Raw genomic sequence first — 18,138 nt, forward strand, 5'->3', positions numbered from 1 at the left:
AAAGACTATTAGCATCTAGCATCGAGTAGCGGAACTATCAGTACTGCTACATCTATTGTCAAATAGCAGTACTGATAGTTCCACTACTCGATGCTAGATGTAGACACTGAAATTAATAGTCTAACTGATGTATGGAGTGAGCACCCTTGTCTTACTATATTTCTCTATGCTTATGTGGAGTAAAAAGAAGACAAGACCCAAATAAATATTATATATAAAAAAGTCAATTTCTCTTTTAATATTTATAAATATTGGTATATATAAATATAGTAATAAACAATATTTGTACAGTCAGCAGCAATAGTTGCTAAGCGGGCGAGGTGTTCAAAATGATCGTGACGCGACTTTATTGTTAAGAGAATAAGAGCGCGTCAAGGTAATTTTGGACACCTCGCCCCCTTAGCAACTTCTGCTGCTGACTGTAGTAGGTAGTAGACGTATCTGCTTGATAAAAAAAAATTAAAGCTTTCACGTTTTGAACACATTAACTCACATTTATGTGATGTCTACCCCAAACTTTTTCATACACTTTTCGTCGGGTAGTTGCATAAATCTCCGTTTTGACATTTTGCTGGGACATCAGTTAGCCGCGACCACGACCAGTGAAACCTGTGTCGAAACGTCGGTAAATAATGGTACCTAATAAAATAAATTTCGCGATAGACCCGTCTATAAATGTGAGTAAAAAAAAATTACATTGAATAAATGATTATGATTAGGCTAAAGTAACTTCTGCTATAGTATTTTTCAAACTCAGTGAGTACGGTGACGGGTGTCATCTTAATACAATTTATAACCTGAAAACGCCAAATCTCGCAAAACTGTATTGAGATGCCATCAGTCAGTTACCCTTCTTGTTTGAAAAATATTATAGTACAGTCGCCATCACATATATCGGAGCGGCCGAGGTGCTCAAAAATATCTAAAAACGCACTCTAACACCTTTACAATAGAATAAGAATAAGAATAAGAATAAGAAACCATTTATTGCAACACAAAAAGCATACAGGTTACAAAACATAAGGATTGAAAAAATAAGAATAATTGTGCGGCAAAAGGAACGGGCTCAGCATACGCTGCGTCAGTCATTTCATTACAAATTGCCTGCGCAGCGCTGATTTTCAGTCCGTCCCCTTCACTGAACCACATTGACATTTATGCGGGTTAAAAAAAAAAAAAAAAAAAATTCTAAACAAAAAACCACTACAAAGATCTCTATTTAAAGTAGGTAATAATAGTTTAAGTCTTGTTATTGGATAAGTCTTATCTTAATTTTACAGTTTGCAATTTATCAGAAATAAGTACTTTTTTAACAGTTAGAAAAACAAAAAAACCGACATTATTATTAGAAGTATGTTAAAAATCGTTTTGCAGGACTATTTTTACTACAAATGATATAACAATAGAGGTGTGTTCAGATATTTGTGAGCGCCTTAGCTGATCCGATGTATCCGATGGTGACTGTATCACAAATATTATAAAACTAGACGTTTTCCATGTGCGATAATAAAACAAATTATAATAAAATTAAAAACATATTTTATTGAAACCACTGGATCATATGGCACTTTAATTAAAAAATCAATTAACTAATTACTTAAACATTCAGTTCAATGCTCTTCGACCTACATTTTTATTTATATGGAAAACTCCATATGAAATAAGGAAAACTATTAAGTTATTTAAACGAAATCACTAGGAATTACGTCAACACAACTCATTTCCAAATCGATACCATATAGAGGTATATTTGAATACAGGGTGGATAATCCAATGGGTCAGTTTTTGATGAATCTTGAGGATTATTCTAGAACTTCTCAAGGAAACGGCTATTTTAACTTGGTGCTCCGCCGCTGAGTGGCTACAAGAACTCTAGAATGTCTTATTTTTATTTCATTAAATATTTGTTCATTTAAACTTTATTGCACTAAAAAAATGAGGCCATGAGGCATTCTCTACCACTTAACCTTAAGGCAAAGCAGACCAGATGGTAGGCGGTGGATTTACAACTAAAGAAATCGTTATTGAAAGAATTAGAAATATAATATACATATGCATATATTATTACATCATTTTAGTGTATTCAGATAATTATGAAAGGCAAAAAACATAAAAAAGTGGCGGATAATTCCGAACAGGCACTCTTATTACAACGTAATATGAGTGATTTTTTAATGAATTTTGGGATTATCCAATTTCCGCTAAAATATACCTTATTTCATTATGAATTCACAATTACAAGATAAAACCACTCAACAAAAAGTTACACTTATTTACTTCAGATTATTATCATACTAATTAACTTGGTTATCCCACCCTGTATAGTTCAACAATTATTTCGATTCGCAACTCTTAAAACTAAAATGGCAGTTAAAAAGACTATTTTAATCAGACATCGTGTCTTCCTTATTATATGTAGCAATCAACAGAGTATAAAGATAGGTAGCCTCCATAATATAGTTGCATTTCACATTATTTCTAATAAGCGTGTCTGTCTGTCTGTCACCTCTTCACGCTTAAACCGCTGAACCGATTTAGTTGAAATTTGGCATAGAGATAGTTTAAGTCCCGGGGAAGGACATAGGATAGTTTTTATGTCGGAAATCATCCCTGAAGAGAGTGCAAAGGGGGAAGGAATTGAAAGAGTTAATGAATTGCCTAATAATTGAAGTAAGCAATGCGCAAATTGAATGATTGCTATTAGCATTATCCAGGCGCTATACTTTAGCCATAGAGAAATATAAGTAGTAAGACAAGAGTGCTCACTCCATACATCAGTTCAGACTATTCATTTCAGTGTCTACATCTAGCATCGAGTAGCGGAACTATCAGTACTGCTACTTGACAATAGATGTAGCACCGACCGGAAAGTCTTATCTCAACAGCATAAGACTTTCCGGTCGGTGCTACATCTATTGTCAAGTAGCAGTACTGATAGTTCCGCTACTCGATGCTAGATGCTAATAGTCTTTTTGGTACTAAAACTGATGTATGGAGTGAGCACTCTATGTATTTTTTTCTCTTTGCTTTAGCTGCTGTCACTAATTCCACGCAGACGAAGACGCGGGCAAAAACTAGTTCTCTATATTCTCATGTTGATTGTTAGCATATAAAATAGATTTAAAATACTAGAAGCATTATTCATCCCATTGCGGATGGTACATTGTAAATAGGAAATACATGATTAATTGATTATCTAACATTTAATAAAAAGAGATAACAGTATTAAAATCCAAAAAACCCTTTTACCCGAAGTTTTATAACATTTTTTCTGATAGCGAATTTCGGAAAGTTTTTTTTTTTTTTTATTGCTTTAGTATTATGCTATACCTGTCATAATTTCATAATATAGGTAATATATAAACTTATTCTTAATAAGGATTTCTTCTAGCTATCATAGGATAAATTGATAATTAAAATCAGTTAAGACTTTCAAAACTTTAAAAAATAAATTCATACACTATAAGTAATAAGATGTACATAAAAAGGCAAGTATATTTTTAACAAAAATAACAATAGAAAAATATATAATATTATATATTTTCTCAACATAGTGTCTTTTCATTTTATGTGATATTCTGATATTGCACTTAGTCATAAACGAAGAGTAGGTATAAATTCAATAACTAACTTGTTAAATAACCCCAATAAGGCCTAGTTTGCCCTCTAGGTTGGAAGGTCAGATGGCGCTTTCGTAAAATATAGTGCCTTCGCCAATTCCTGGGATTAGTTGCCAAGCGGACCCCAGGCTCCCATGAGCCGTGGCAAAATACAGGGACAACGCGAGGAACATGATGAGCAAACGTCACTTACACTTTCTTCTGGATACAGATGTAGTTCATAACAGGGTATTTGACTACTAGTCAAATCAGTTTCTTTTTCGAACTGTCAAAACGATTTAGCTACTATGGAATTTATATGAAACACTGGCATGTGACGTCACAATCAAACAACCTACTCTTTATAGTTTGATACGGGTTTTAAAATAGAAATTGTGTCTAAAAATAACTGCTGTCTACGTTTCTCTAATCATCTGGTGCTTTATTTCATGCATGGTGTAAAATAATTTATTTTAAACACAGTCAAATACCCTATTTTTTTATTTTTTTATATTCACGGAAACGTACGACGTGTCTTGATATTTCAGTCTCGGTACAAATAGTACTGACGTTGACTGAAGTAGCATGACAAACACGAACATTTCCGAGAAAATACGATGGAAAACTATGCACTACATCTGTACGAGCTTAGACATTAATCGGTAGATGTCGCTATATGTAACAGTAAGTGTAAGGCCTGAGTGGACGCTCTTGTTGCGTGTGCAGCGGGGCGGGGCGTGCGGCGTGCATGTTAAACAAATGCGCACGTATAGGAGCGGCCTTAGTGCACGCTGCTCACATCACGCGTGAGCACACAGCCACGCTGCACGCGTCGCCGAGCGAGCCTCCACTCAGGCCTTACCACAGAATAAGTAATAGTATTATCATACAGAACGGACACGCACCGCCCCGCCCCGACTCGCATTACCTCGCCCGCGACAGGCCGCAACATGAATGTGTGCGTAAGTCGCTCTACTGAGAGCATGTCAGGATTCCGTCAGAAACTCAATGACGCGTGTACAGACGTGCCGCGCACACATATAAACGCAAATCATTTTTGATCTATGGCGTGTTCGCCCTGTGGCCTTACACTTAGCAAAAGCGCATATATGTTACAATTCATACTAAATTATACTCTATATCTTAGCGGATAAGGTGCACATTAGAAGAGACATATAGTTTTTTTTTATTTGTCGCTGATCCTCAATTCAGCCAGTTCCTTTTCCTCGTCCACCTCGTCTTCGTCATCTGAGCCGTGAACTGATGCCGCGGGGGTCGTTCCTCCTGAAGACATATTAAGGTCAGACGGGGTAAGACAGACACAGGGGCAAGAGCGACACTTGTAGGGAACAGGGATGTTGCGAATACCCGCATCCGCGAAACTTCCGCATTACTTTCAACATCCGCATAAAATCGATGCGGAGTTTAATGCGGATGCGGATGTGGAACAGGTCGGTACAGGAACGTCTTAGCATCGGCGTAAGTGCTAGACTGCTAGGTAATTTAGTCATTAGCCAATAAAACCTATTAAAAATGAGCAGTCAAGCGTGAGTGGGACTTAATGTACGAAACCCTTGGAACGCGAGTCCGACTCGCACTTGGCCGGTTTTTTGAAATAAAAATTACTAAAATGTAATATTAGACGTTTTTTATGTACCTATCTTGACATCCGCATCCGCATCCGCGGACGTCAAAAAATCGTCATCCGCAACATCCCTGGTAGGGAACCCTCATAGTGTTACTCTTGCTCCGAGTAAAATAAACTCTTGGTCAAGCAAATCTTGTCAGTAGAAAAAAACGGCTTTGAAATATCGCGTGTTAGCAACACTACGGTTGAATTGTTCGAAAATCGCGTGTCATTTATATCTTATCTGTGGAACTGCTTTGTTTACGTTTCACCGTTGTTCGAGTACATTGCTGCTTTTTGTTCGTTTCCTAGGGATACCATACTTTAGTTTGCTTTACATTGCTACTGACATATCCGGCTTGACAGACTATAATAATATTATTATGTTACTCTTGCCTATGTGCTTACATAGTTATTATTTTATTATAGCCACTACCGTAAAATGTAAAATGAGCTATTTTTTGAGCAAAATATAGACATTTTATATTTTAAAAATATATTGACACGCCTTTAGGGCACTTATTAGATCGTGTTAATATATTTTTGGAACGTTGGCTTGTATAGATGTTTGTGAATTCGACCGTACCGTGCTATTCAATGTTTCTGTTAGTCTACTTCAACAAATGCTTATTCTAATTAATACTGTATGTGGCTACAACACAACTTACTAAAACCTTACTTAACTACAAAAATGAATTATAATGCGTGACAGTTAAAACTATCGTATTTAGGTATTAATTTCTTATAGTTCGTTTTTTTTAGCATTAGAAATAAGGTAAACAATCTTGATATGTCTTTTAATTGAAAAACACATTTTAAAAATAAGTTACGGCAAATATGTAACAATTATGAATCTAATACGATCATTTATATTCTTCTGCTTTCGTAAGTAATATTTACTGGTTTTTAAAAAGCGTTTTTCAATTAATAGACACGTAAGATCGCGTAGTCTTTTTCTAATGCTAAAAAACGAATTCTAATCTAACTAAAAGTGTTTTACTAGTAAAGGTGTGATCTTTTATGTGTTATTTTTTACTAATAAATCAACTATACGTGTTGTAGATACTGGTGCCGACCTGTCTAACACGCAAAATTGAACCCGTGACCCCAAACAAAAGCGGGCGAGGTGTTGACCTTGACACGCTCTTATTCTCTTAACAATAAAGTCGGGTCAATCATTTTGAACACCTCGCCCGCTTAGCAACTTCTGTACCATAATATACCCTATTTATCCGCACAGTCATTCAGCTTCGCTATAAGTTCGTCTATCTGTTCCGCCACAGCTTCGCTCAGAGGCTCCAGAAAGTTCTCCGGGGTCTTATAGTTCTCATTCTCGGATTCGTTGAATGGTTTCTCGAAATTGAGCTCTATGCCGTCGGTCGAAGGTGCGTTTTTGATGTCGAGGAGTTCGAGCGATTGTTGAATGTTTACAAGTAGAGGTTTCTCGGTCTGTGTGTCCGTGTCTTTTGTGCTTACGTAGACCGGCCGCAGGTTGCGTACTGGTGTCAAAATATTGTTTGGCATTAAGTCCGCCTTTTGTACGATAAGTTTTTCTTGAGCAATAAAGATTAAATAAATGTCTTCATTTGTTATACAGTGCCAGCCACTTGAATAGCCTCACTCACCAAAATTAATATTTCTCATAGTTATATAAAAGAGAGATATACATTAAACATTAAATATGAAATAAAACAAGAAGCCTTGTAATAGTAAATAAAATATTTATTGTTATCTAATCAAAGTTTTAAGAAATACCGTCAAACAAATAATTTACCCTTCCACTTGAATAGCCTCACATGCTAAAAGATACTGTTTAGTTATTAAAACTCTTTCGTTTAATATTTCGTATACTTCCATTAGACCTTATTAATTCGAAAATACGATTAGGTAGTGATTCATATAAAGAATGTATGTAATTAACGTCCACAGAATCCCAAACAGTGTAAATAGCTTGAATCAGTTCTTCTTTATTACTAAACTGTCTTCCGTTGTAATAAACTTGCCGAGACAGCCAACCCCAGGCATTTTCCATGATGTTCAGATCAGGGGACAAGGATGGCCAATCTAGAACTTCAATCTGGTTTTCTTCAAACCACTTTGTAACTATGGCTGACGTGTGTATGGGAGCATTATCATGCTGATAAAACATTTTTTTCTACTTATTACTTTTCTGATCTTACTTTTTTGTTTCTTTTAATAAATTTAAATACTTTTCAGCATTTAGTCTTCCGTCTACCACAATTAAATCAACAGTACCATAGTAAGAAATTGCTCCCCAAACCATTACCGATCTCCGACTCCGACTCTCGGTTGAATGATGACGTGATAGTACTTTCGGTTCTTTCCTTAGGTCATGAATAACATTTAAATCCATCTGGACCATCTAGATTAAACTTTTTCTCATCACTAAAAATCACATTTCGCCACTCGGTTTTCAAGCACATGTACTTTTTAGCAAAAGACAGTCGACCCGCCACATGTTGTTCGCGCAAAGGAGGTTTACTCATGATTTTTTTTCGTTTGAGGTGGGATGATGTTCTAATAATCCGTCGAACTGTACAGAGAGATGCTCTAGTATTTATTTCACTAGCTATTTGCCTGGCGGTCTTGGTGGAATTTGAAGCAGAGCGTAAAATAAGTCGACGTTCATGATCCGTAGTGGCAAATTTTGTGCGTCCTGTATACTGGTGGCCGTAATTTTCCTTATTTTTAACATAATTATTAATAACTTTAGGGCTACGACCTATTTTTTTAGCTATCTCACGATGGGATAATTTTAGAAAAATAAAAACTAACCTTTTTAATTTCTAAACTTGTAAGTTTTTTACCACGTCCCATAGTCACAAAAACACTGTGTTTATCGCGTTACTGCAAGTACTTAATAGAATGCCATCTGTATTATCTAATCATAATAAAATAAATTTGAAAGCGAAACTTAAATGCACGGTTTGGACAATTATGTTACACTGAGGCTATTCATGTGGACGGCCCGTATTAGCTCTTGCGTCCACGACGTTTCACGCGCAGACAAGTTAGGATTTGTTAATATGTCGTTCGATCAACGTCAGGGCGTACAATTCAAATTTAAGATATATTGATAAAAATAATCACGTATAATTTTAATACTCACAATATATAGGTGAGGCTATTCAAGTGGTTGGCACTGTATAATAATGACAGACACCGTTAAAAAAACATAAAAAAACACGGCCAAGTGCGAATCGGACTCGCCCACCGAGGGTTCCGTACTCATTTAGTATTTGTTGTTATAGCGGCAACAGAAATACATCATCATCTGTGAAAATTTAAACTGTCACTGTTCATGAGATACAGCCTGGTGACAGACGGACAGTGGAGTCTTAGCAATAGGGTCCCGTATTTACCCTTGGTGTACGGAACCCTAAAAATGACAGACTATTTCATTTCATTAATTTCATAGTTTTTAACTACTTTTCATTACGTAAGTCGTAAGCAGTGACTAAACTGTTGGATTATTGAATATTTCAAATACTACAAAAATACATTCTCGTTTTTTTAGGTAACGTCAATACGGGTAATTGTGTTTGGCCTTCACATTGGAGCCTGTTCACACATTGGGGCCTGTTTACACATTGAGGCCTGTTTACATTTGCCACTAAACGCAAGTAGTGAACGTATAAACTCGCAAAAATACTAATTAATGTGTAACAGGCCCCAATGTGTGAACAGGCTCCAATGTGAAGGCCAGCCCCACTTACCCTTATTGACATTAACAAAATGATAGAACTGGAAATGTCTACCATGGCGTTTTAACACTATTTGCTCATTTAAATGACTACAATATTCAGTAATAGTCGTAAAATGGTCTTCGTGAACATATAATCTATTTCTAAACAAAATGTTGTTATTAACCATATGTTTTTATCCAAAACATGCTATGTTATGTACAATAAACAACCTACCACTTGGGAACATAAATTTTTGAGAAGAGGCTGAAATAAGACCAGAAAAATAAGTTTTTGGCAAAAATTTCATTTTTGGTACATGCTTTTATCGCTGACTGTACTTTTCTTTTCACAGGCAACTAATACTCAACGAGACAATTCTAAAAAACCCAATCACAATTAGGTTGCCTTGTTTTATAACAGAGTTGCAATGGCCACCTCCTGTCTCCATCATCAGATCAGCTCGATGGTACCATAATATTGCATTGTCACCCGACTTACACATGTATGCAAATTTTCAGCTTCATTGGAAACCGGGAAGTGGGTCAAATTTAACTTGCAAGATTTGAGCCGTACAAACATAGTTACATACTTATTTACATATACATAGATAGGTACATTGCAAGTTAATACAAGTAACCGTCAAAACAATGTTTTGATACACACTTTTATTGCCGACTGTACTTTGGATGTCTATAAAGTACGTCTCGAGACCCGAGAGAATGAACCTAAACTCTTTTATGTTTTCCCATCGAAGAGTTCCGTTTGCTACCTTCCGACCAGGGATGTTGCGAACATCCGCATCCGCAACCGCGGAACTTCCGCATTATTTTCAACATCCGCATCCGCATCTGCATAAAATCGATGCGGAGCTTATGCGGATGCGGATGTCGAACAAGTCGTTACAGGAACGTCTTAGCATCGGCGTAAGTGCTAGACTGCTAGGTAATTTAAGTAATTAGCCAAAAAAAACTATTAGAAATGAGCAGTCAAGCGTGAGTGGGACTTAATGGAACCCTTGGAACGCGAGTCTGACTCGCACTTGGCCGGTTTTTTGAAATAAAAATTACTAAAATGTATTATTTCACGTTTTTATGTATCTATCTTAACATCCGCATCCGCATCCGCATCCGCGGATGTGAGCCTTTAAAAATCTGCATCCGAATCCGGATGTCAAAAAATCGGCATCCGCAACATCCCTGCTTCCGACTGCATCATCAGATCAGCTCCATGTTAGCATATTATTGCATTGTCATCGCAAATACGGAAGTATGCGAAATTTCAGTTCAATGAGACACCTGGAAGTGGTTCAAATTTACAAGATTTGAAGCTCCATATATATATTTACAAAGAATTTAGGTATACACGGGGTCAAGCTAAATAAAAGTGTGTAAAAATTATGTAAAAAAAGCTTGTAAAAATGTCAAATACCGACACGATGTGTACGAGTATAGTTTACGGACACTTACTGGAGTGCGTGGGGCTTGCCCAGCTCCGTGTACACGTGGTCCACGTAGTCCGGGTACACGGCCTGCAGGCCTGCGCTGCCGGTAGCGCTGGGACACTTACTGGAGTGCGTGGGGCTCGGCGGCTCGGAGATGGGCCGCGGGTAGTTGAACCGCTTGCCCAGCTCCGTGTACACCTGGTACACGTAATCCGGGTACACGGCCTGCGCTGCCGGTAGTACTGGGACACTTACTGGAGTGCGTGGGGCTCGGCGGCTCGGAGATGGGCCGCGGGTAGTTGAACCGCTTGCCCAGCTCCGTGTACACCTGGTACACGTAATCCGGGTACACGGCCTGCGCTGCCGGTAGTACTGGGACACTTACTGGAGTGCGTGGGGCTCGGCGGCTCGGAGATGGGCCGCGGGTAGTTGAACCGCTTGCCCAGCTCCGTGTACACCTGGTACACGTAATCCGGGTACACGGCCTGCGCTGCCGGTAGTACTGGGACACTTACTGGAGTGCGTGGGGCTCGGCGGCTCGGAGATGGGCCGCGGGTAGTTGAACCGCTTGCCCAGCTCCGTGTACACCTGGTACACGTAATCCGGGTACACGGCCTGCGCTGCCGGTAGTACTGGGACACTTACTGGAGTGCGTGGGGCTCGGCGGCTCGGAGATGGGCCGCGGGTAGTTGAACCGCTTGCCCAGCTCCGTGTACACCTGGTACACGTAATCCGGGTACACGGCCTGCGCTGCCGGTAGTACTGGGACACTTACTGGAGTGCGTGGGGCTCAGCGGCTCGGAGATGGGCCGCGGGTAGTTGAACCGCTTGCCCAGCTCCGTGTACACCTGGTACACGTAATCCGGGTACACGGCCTGCGCTGCCGGTAGTACTGGGACACTTACTGGAGTGCGTGGGGCTCGGCGGCTCGATGGGCCGCGGGTAGTTGAACCGCTTGCCCAGCTCCGTGTACACGTGGTACACGTAGTCCGGGTACACGGCCTGCAGGCCTGCGCTGACGGTAGTACTGGGACACTTACTGGAGTGCGTGGGGCTCGGCGGCTCGGAGATGGGCCGCGGGTAGTTGAACCGCTTGCCCAGCTCCGTGTACACCTGGTACACGTAGTCCGGATACACGGCCTGGGCTGCCGGTAGTACTGGGACACTTACTGGAGTGCGTGGGGCTCGGCGGCTCGGAGATGGGCCGCGGGTAGTTGAACCGCTTGCCCAGCTCCGTGTACACGTGGTACACATAGTCCGGGTACACGGCCTGCGCTGCCGGTAGTACTGGGACACTTACTGGAGTGCGTGGGGCTCGGCGGCTCGGAGATGGGCCGCGGGTAGTTGAACCGCTTGCCCAGCTCCGTGTACACGTGGTACACGTAGTCCGGGTACACGGCTTGCAGGCCTGCGCTGCCGGTAGTACTGGTACACTTACTGGAGTGCGTGGGGCTCGGCGGCTCGGAGATGGGCCGCGGGTAGTTGAACCGCTTGCCCAGCTCCATGTACATGTGGTCCACATAGTCTGGGTACACGGTCTGTAGGGCCTGCGCACGCGCCTGCCGGTAGTACTGAAAAAAAAAGGAGTTTAGAGACCAACTAGGGAACAATAGTTATTTGTTTTACAAGGGGGCAAAGTTGTTGTTTAACCGCTCGTGCTAATATTGATACCCGAGCAAGCGAAAGATACCAGATGGAATCTTGAGCGTTGCGAGGGTTTCAAAGCACGAGGGTTAAACAAAATTTGACCCCGAGTGAAACACAAAATTTTTCACCACACCAACCCGAAGCAAATATTAAATGTAAAATATCAAACAAAATCAAACCAAATCAAATCCAAATGAATGTTATTAAATATTTATCATCCAAAATCATCATTTAAAAGTCAATTCTACCAGCAAAGATAAGAAACCACTCGAAATTTGCATTTGATTACTTTGCCTCACATGTGAATAAAATGCAACTTTGCTATCGGTTTTTGAAGTGCAAAGTAAGCCTTTCCGAGCTGGTGTGGTGAAAATCAAATTATTTTATGAAAATATTTTGATTTGTTTTTTTAAGGGGCTACCTGCGGTTTTCATCGATTTTTGACAAGTTTTGAATCGTATCTCCTACTTTTGCACCACAGATAAAATTATAAGACAAACGGCTATCAGTTCTTCAATATTTTATCTCCATTTTTATCGACCGGAATTTGAAAGAAATGAATGCTTACTTTTGTATGATTTTTTTAAACATTGTCTAAAAAAACACTTTTTTTCGTATCTAGTTTGCTGATGTGAAGGATCTTAGATATACGAAATCTACATATTATACAAAAACTGCTCGTTTAAAAGTATAAGATAATGATAGACTTACGATTCCAAGATTTCTCCAATCCATAAGGTCGGACAGTCGCTCCGTGCGATTTCTTTGAATAATACGCTGCCTTCTCGTCATCCTGTCAAACAAGTTTCAAGTCAAAAATCAAAAATCAAAATAGTTTATTGTTTAACAGTACAATTTTTACATAAATGTCTGGCGGAACCCAAACTAGGCTGAGCCTGTATCAATGGGCCCTGGAGTGCAAAGCAAGTTTGACATTAAGATTATTATGCTATAAATATTATTCTTAAATATTAAGTAATCACTGGATACGCTATTATAGTATTTTTTCTACTTCAGCACTCTTATTTGTAGATTACTAGTAAGATACTAAAAATCAAGCTATTCAATCTCGTACCTGGTTAGGCCACTTAGCACGCTTCGTGGCCAACACGGTACTCGACTGAAAAACTCTATATCACATGTGTATAATAGTACATTATTGTCGAGGTTCGGAAGTAGCTACTTGCAGGCTGAGGATTCGTTTTAAACGGACGACCTTGGGAGTCCGTTTAATTGAATCCGAAGCCAGCAAGTAGCCTTCCAGCCGAGTCATATATAGTGCTTTTCTCAAAAATGGTGCAAGAAATAGAAATATTTTACAGAACTTACAGAAGCAACGTTCTAATTTTCCATTAATTTTCACAGAAAAAAATACAACCATTAAAAAAATTAGCTTGCCGCCTTTAAAAAAAAAAAGAAGTGTATTTTTCTGCTGAAAATACGCCAACCTATTTGAGACACGTAAATAGTCGCGGTACCAGCATTAAGCCTGTAACAGACTATCGCACCGAACCGCAACATTGGAGCGTCGCACCCATAAGTGAGAGCGAGAAAGAGATATCTGTTTCTCGCTCTCACTTATGGGTACGACGCTCCAAGGCATAGAATTAGAATAGACAAGAACGACTGTCAATCTTCAAAAGTGCGACCAAAAATGAAATGCAAGTGTATGCGTAAATTGTCTATGTGAGATCAAAAATAGTGATGTCATGTTACAACATATTAATAATCTGTCGGTGTTTGATTGCTTTATCGACTACTTTTTCAAATTAGGGTTGCCAGATGGTCGGGATTCGGCGGGATTCTCCCGATTTTTAGCATGTGTTCCCGATTCCCGACAAAGTGAAAATTGTCCCGAAAAACAGCTTCACGTTATAAACAATAATTTCAAGTTCCGAACTGTCGTCGAGCGAGCAAGCGACCCGCGTCGAGCCCGTCAGCGCGCGCGCGTGGCGAGAGTGGGCAGAGCAGCTGACGTAATGCCAATAATGTAAAAAATCGTTGTTTTTAATACAATTAATTTAGTTTGAATGGTTTTTTTTTTCGACTTAAAGCCCAAAATCCCGAAAAAATTATATTTTTTCCCGATAATAGCGCCTTTCGATCTGGCAACCCTATTTCAAATGTATTATTTTAAACGTTAAAATTTTACGACATTATGATGTATAAAATAAACTAGAGATGCCCCGAATAGTAGTTTTGGCCGAATAACGAATACCGAATATGCGGCCCCTCTCTCGGCCGAATACCGAATATTCTGCATGACATGCGAACATTTTGAGTCACAATTAAGTATTATGAAACCTGATCGCTAACAAAGCTCAACGTTAGATGACCTTAGCTAAGATATATTTTTGTTGAACAGCATTAATGAATAGAGTCAAACAAAACAGACTCATGATAAAAATGAAATGTTTTTTAATCAACAAATGCTCAAAAAAGGGTCTTCGTATTTACCAACTTTCCAAGAACACATCAATATTCCTACATAGTTTTTGGTTATTTTTATTGTGCAATTTTTCTTTTTAAGTAGGTGCAACAGATATTCGGTATTCGGCCGAATAGTAGGCAACATTCGGCCTAATACCGAATATTCGGCAAAGTGGCCGAATAGGCCGAATACCGAATAGTTGCCGAATATTCGCGGCATCTCTAAATATAACACCTGCCCTAGTAGCACGGTCGCATTTTTATCATTTATCACCATGTCTGTCACGTTCTAACAAGTATGTAAGTGCGAAAGTGACGGGCATAGTGATAGTCGATAAAAATGGAACCGTGCTGAACCCGCTGCACTGCGTGCGCTATCAAAATCGTTACAGCCTTATCTTAGTCTAACTCTTACTGTGTTGGAAAGTGAAGTTTAAATTTACTGCTAAACATCTGCACCTTCAAAATGGTATAACAATCGTTATTATTTGAAGTCGGTTATAAAGGTTAATATCTTAATTATGTCTTGTGAAGAAATGATTACATAGCTATTAATATACCGACAAGTTTTCGATACTGTCATCTGAACATTTTGTCAAGCCCTAGCGTAAAGTAACAGTTTATGTTTTTACACAAAATATTTTAAATTATTGAGTAATATGATAAAATATTAGCACACAAAGGAAGAAAAACTTATAATCAACTGGATAAACCGGCTTCTTACACTTTTTATGCTGTTAATTTGACAAAATATCGTTAAGAAAATTTCGCTCGGAATATCATTATTCCTCTGAAATGAGTATTTGCTAGGTTTATTTGGCCCCGTGACACTGAAATCCGGTACACTACAAGACACTATCTTCATTGTATTACTTTATCAAATAGTTTTCTTCCGAATTTGTGTATATTTTTAAAATTGAAAATTACGGTGATACGCTCTTGGCCGTCCGCGGCCGTCGTCAAACTCAAAAATGGTCACGTTTTCTCATTTGTAGTCTAACTCTTTCGCACTCATGCGATGTTCATATACGTGATGGCTTCCTTTTCGCACACTTCAGCTGTCTGTCAAGCGCGAGCGCGAAAATGACAAGTCTGTGCTCCAAGGTCGCGGTGCGGTGCGATAGTCTGTTATAGGCTTTATAATAATAAGTGCTGATCATCTGTTTGGCTGTTTATGGGACCTATGCCTTCATTTGATATGGCCATTTGAAGTTTTAAAAAGTTTGGAACTCGTTAAATAATGGAATTTGTATGCGACATTGCAGTCCCGAAATCGAGACTGCAATGTTTTTAACTTTTTAATTTTTTGAATGACCATAAACTACGCACTTCGCGACCTATTTTTTAACCGGCAACGTCGACTTTGCCGTCCATTTTTGAGAAAAATAGTATTGTAGGTACTATCTTTTTTTTTCTAATGAGATACTAAAAATCAAGCTTTACAACCCACTCGACTGAAAAGATCGATACTATGTACTTATATTATTATATTACGATAGTATAAAATATAGTTGTTTTATTTTTTAATTCTGACTCTTAGGCAAAGATCTACAAACAATTATTTACTTTGAATTATTTATAATTTGGGTTTGCCGCTGTCTTAGAAAAAAATGTGCAACGGTACATAATTACTTATTATGTACCTGTTGCACAAAATACTATTGTGATATCTTTTTTATCTAGTGAGATATTAAAAATCAAGCTATTCAATATCGTACCTACTTAGGCCACTTAGCACGCTTCGTGGCCTCAACACGGTACTCAACTGAAAAGCTGTCTATTATATCCTCCTAAGGAACAGCCATACGAATGAAAAACCCAAAACTTACCACTGAAATTTGAACCTATAGTGCAGGGAATAGAGTTGGTTTTTATTTAACGAAACAAAAGAAATGCAACTCTGTTCCAATTGAATATGGTTTAAATTTCATCGAACTTAAAAACTATGGGGCTATTCATAAATTACGTCATTTTAAATTGGGGGGGGGGTCTGGACATTGGATGATGGTAGCATGACGAAGGAGGAAACGGGGTCATCCGAAGCATGACTTTTGGATGATTTTAGGGGGGGATGATTTTTTATCGTCAAAAATAGATGACGTAATTTATGAACGGCCCCTATAGGTAGGACCTTGGGCCTTAGTATATCACGATATACAACAGTATTGTGCTTACTTGGTAAAGTCAAACATGTACTGCGCCAATTGTTGAACGGAACCCTCCAGCGAGATGTATCGTCTGTCCACAACGTAAATGCCATACGACATGGGGTCGGCGATGTGTTCCTGCATGAAGCAGCCGAAACCTGCGAATATCGACCCTATTATAAAGACGGTAAGGATGATTTTATATTTAGCCATATAAAGTTTCCACATTTTTAATTTGAACCGTATTCTATAAGTAAATTAGGACGAATTTCGTTTGTTTTAAAAAGCAATGAAACAAAAGAAATGCTACTTTATTTGGTTCACGAAAGGTTCAAATTAGATTGCACGAATATGTACATTGTAATGTACATTCAGTCTCAGGAGGTTAAGAGCCAACAGGAGTGGTCATTTCTCCATACAAACGTACTCGACTGTTTCCTCCGTGGGTTTTGAAGCTAGAGCAATGATTTTTTCAACACAGATTAATATTGTCAATATCTGTGTCGGACCGTTTTGCTTTTTTTGATATTTTTGTTTTTTAAGGCACTAGAGCCCTTCAAAAATGGCCAAAATGGCCTAATTGACTATGCCGCAATGAGAGGCGTGGTATTCAAAACTGATATCATTTAGCCAAAAAAATCAAAACGGTCCGACACAGATAATTTCATAATCATTTAGATTTCCAAATTTGGTTACGATTGGTTAAGTTTATGGGGAGGAAACAGTCGAGTACGAAACCTCGATTTTTGAGATTTTTACGCAAAATTTTTCGCCTTGTCCTTATCGCACTAGTTTTAGGAGCCGCTTCCGTTAGCGAGACGGGTATATTTACCTAAAATATTTAAATGTCAGCTCCTGTTGCGTCGTAAGACTGCGTACAGCAAAATCAGCGAAAAATGCGACTTTATTTTATTCGATTTATCTTTACAAACCGCATAGGTACCTTAATACTAAAGGCAACAACGAAATGAATAGGGAATATTACGCGACAGTCTGGGTACCTTGCGTTTTAATCAAATCTGCTTTTTGTTCATCCTTTTTTTCATCCCCAAATTGGTCCACTTTATAAATTTTTACCCCATTTTTTACACCCTTAAGGGATGATTTCGAGGATATAAAAACTATTTTATATTCTTTCCCACAGATCAAACTATCCGCATACCAAGTTTCATCGAAATCGGTTCAGCGGTTAGTGATTGCCCATACAATTTTCCACCCCTCTTTTCACCCCCTTAAGGGTTTAGTTCTGAGATAAAAAGTATCCTATGTCCTTCCCCGGGAGTCAAACTACCCCTATACCAAATTTCATCTAAATCGGTTCAGCGGTTTAAGCGTGAAGAGGTAACAAACAGACAGACAGACAGACACACTTTGGCATTTATAATATAAGTATGGATTTATTGACCTGACAGGTTAGTGGTGACGCTGGGTATACCCATAACGGTACACTCGGCAGGCGTGTACCCCCACGGCTCGTAGTACGAAGGGAACACGCCCAGGTGGCAACCTCTTACAAACTCCTCGTAGTCCAGCCCGAAGA

The 18,138-nt window shown here is 38.9% G+C and overlaps 1 protein-coding gene across 1 annotated transcript in view; it reads right to left on the minus strand.

Annotated features, from left to right (window-relative positions):
* Positions 1-4,762: 4,762 nt before the first annotated feature.
* LOC134660514 (glycogen [starch] synthase) overlaps positions 4,763-18,138 on the minus strand; it is a 43,991-nt gene continuing 30,615 nt past the window's right edge. Inside the window, exons 15-18 of the mRNA XM_063516287.1 lie at positions 16,627-16,756; positions 12,733-12,814; positions 11,813-11,945; positions 4,763-4,883 (exon numbers count right to left, since the gene is read on the minus strand). Coding sequence (XP_063372357.1) covers positions 4,786-4,883; positions 11,813-11,945; positions 12,733-12,814; positions 16,627-16,756 — 443 coding nt within the window. The 3' untranslated portion in view covers positions 4,763-4,785. The remainder of the gene's footprint in view (positions 4,884-11,812; positions 11,946-12,732; positions 12,815-16,626; positions 16,757-18,138) is intronic.

The sequence above is a fragment of the Cydia amplana genome, chromosome 27, assembly GCF_948474715.1.
Source record: "Cydia amplana chromosome 27, ilCydAmpl1.1, whole genome shotgun sequence".
Taxonomy (NCBI): Eukaryota; Metazoa; Arthropoda; class Insecta; order Lepidoptera; family Tortricidae; genus Cydia; species Cydia amplana.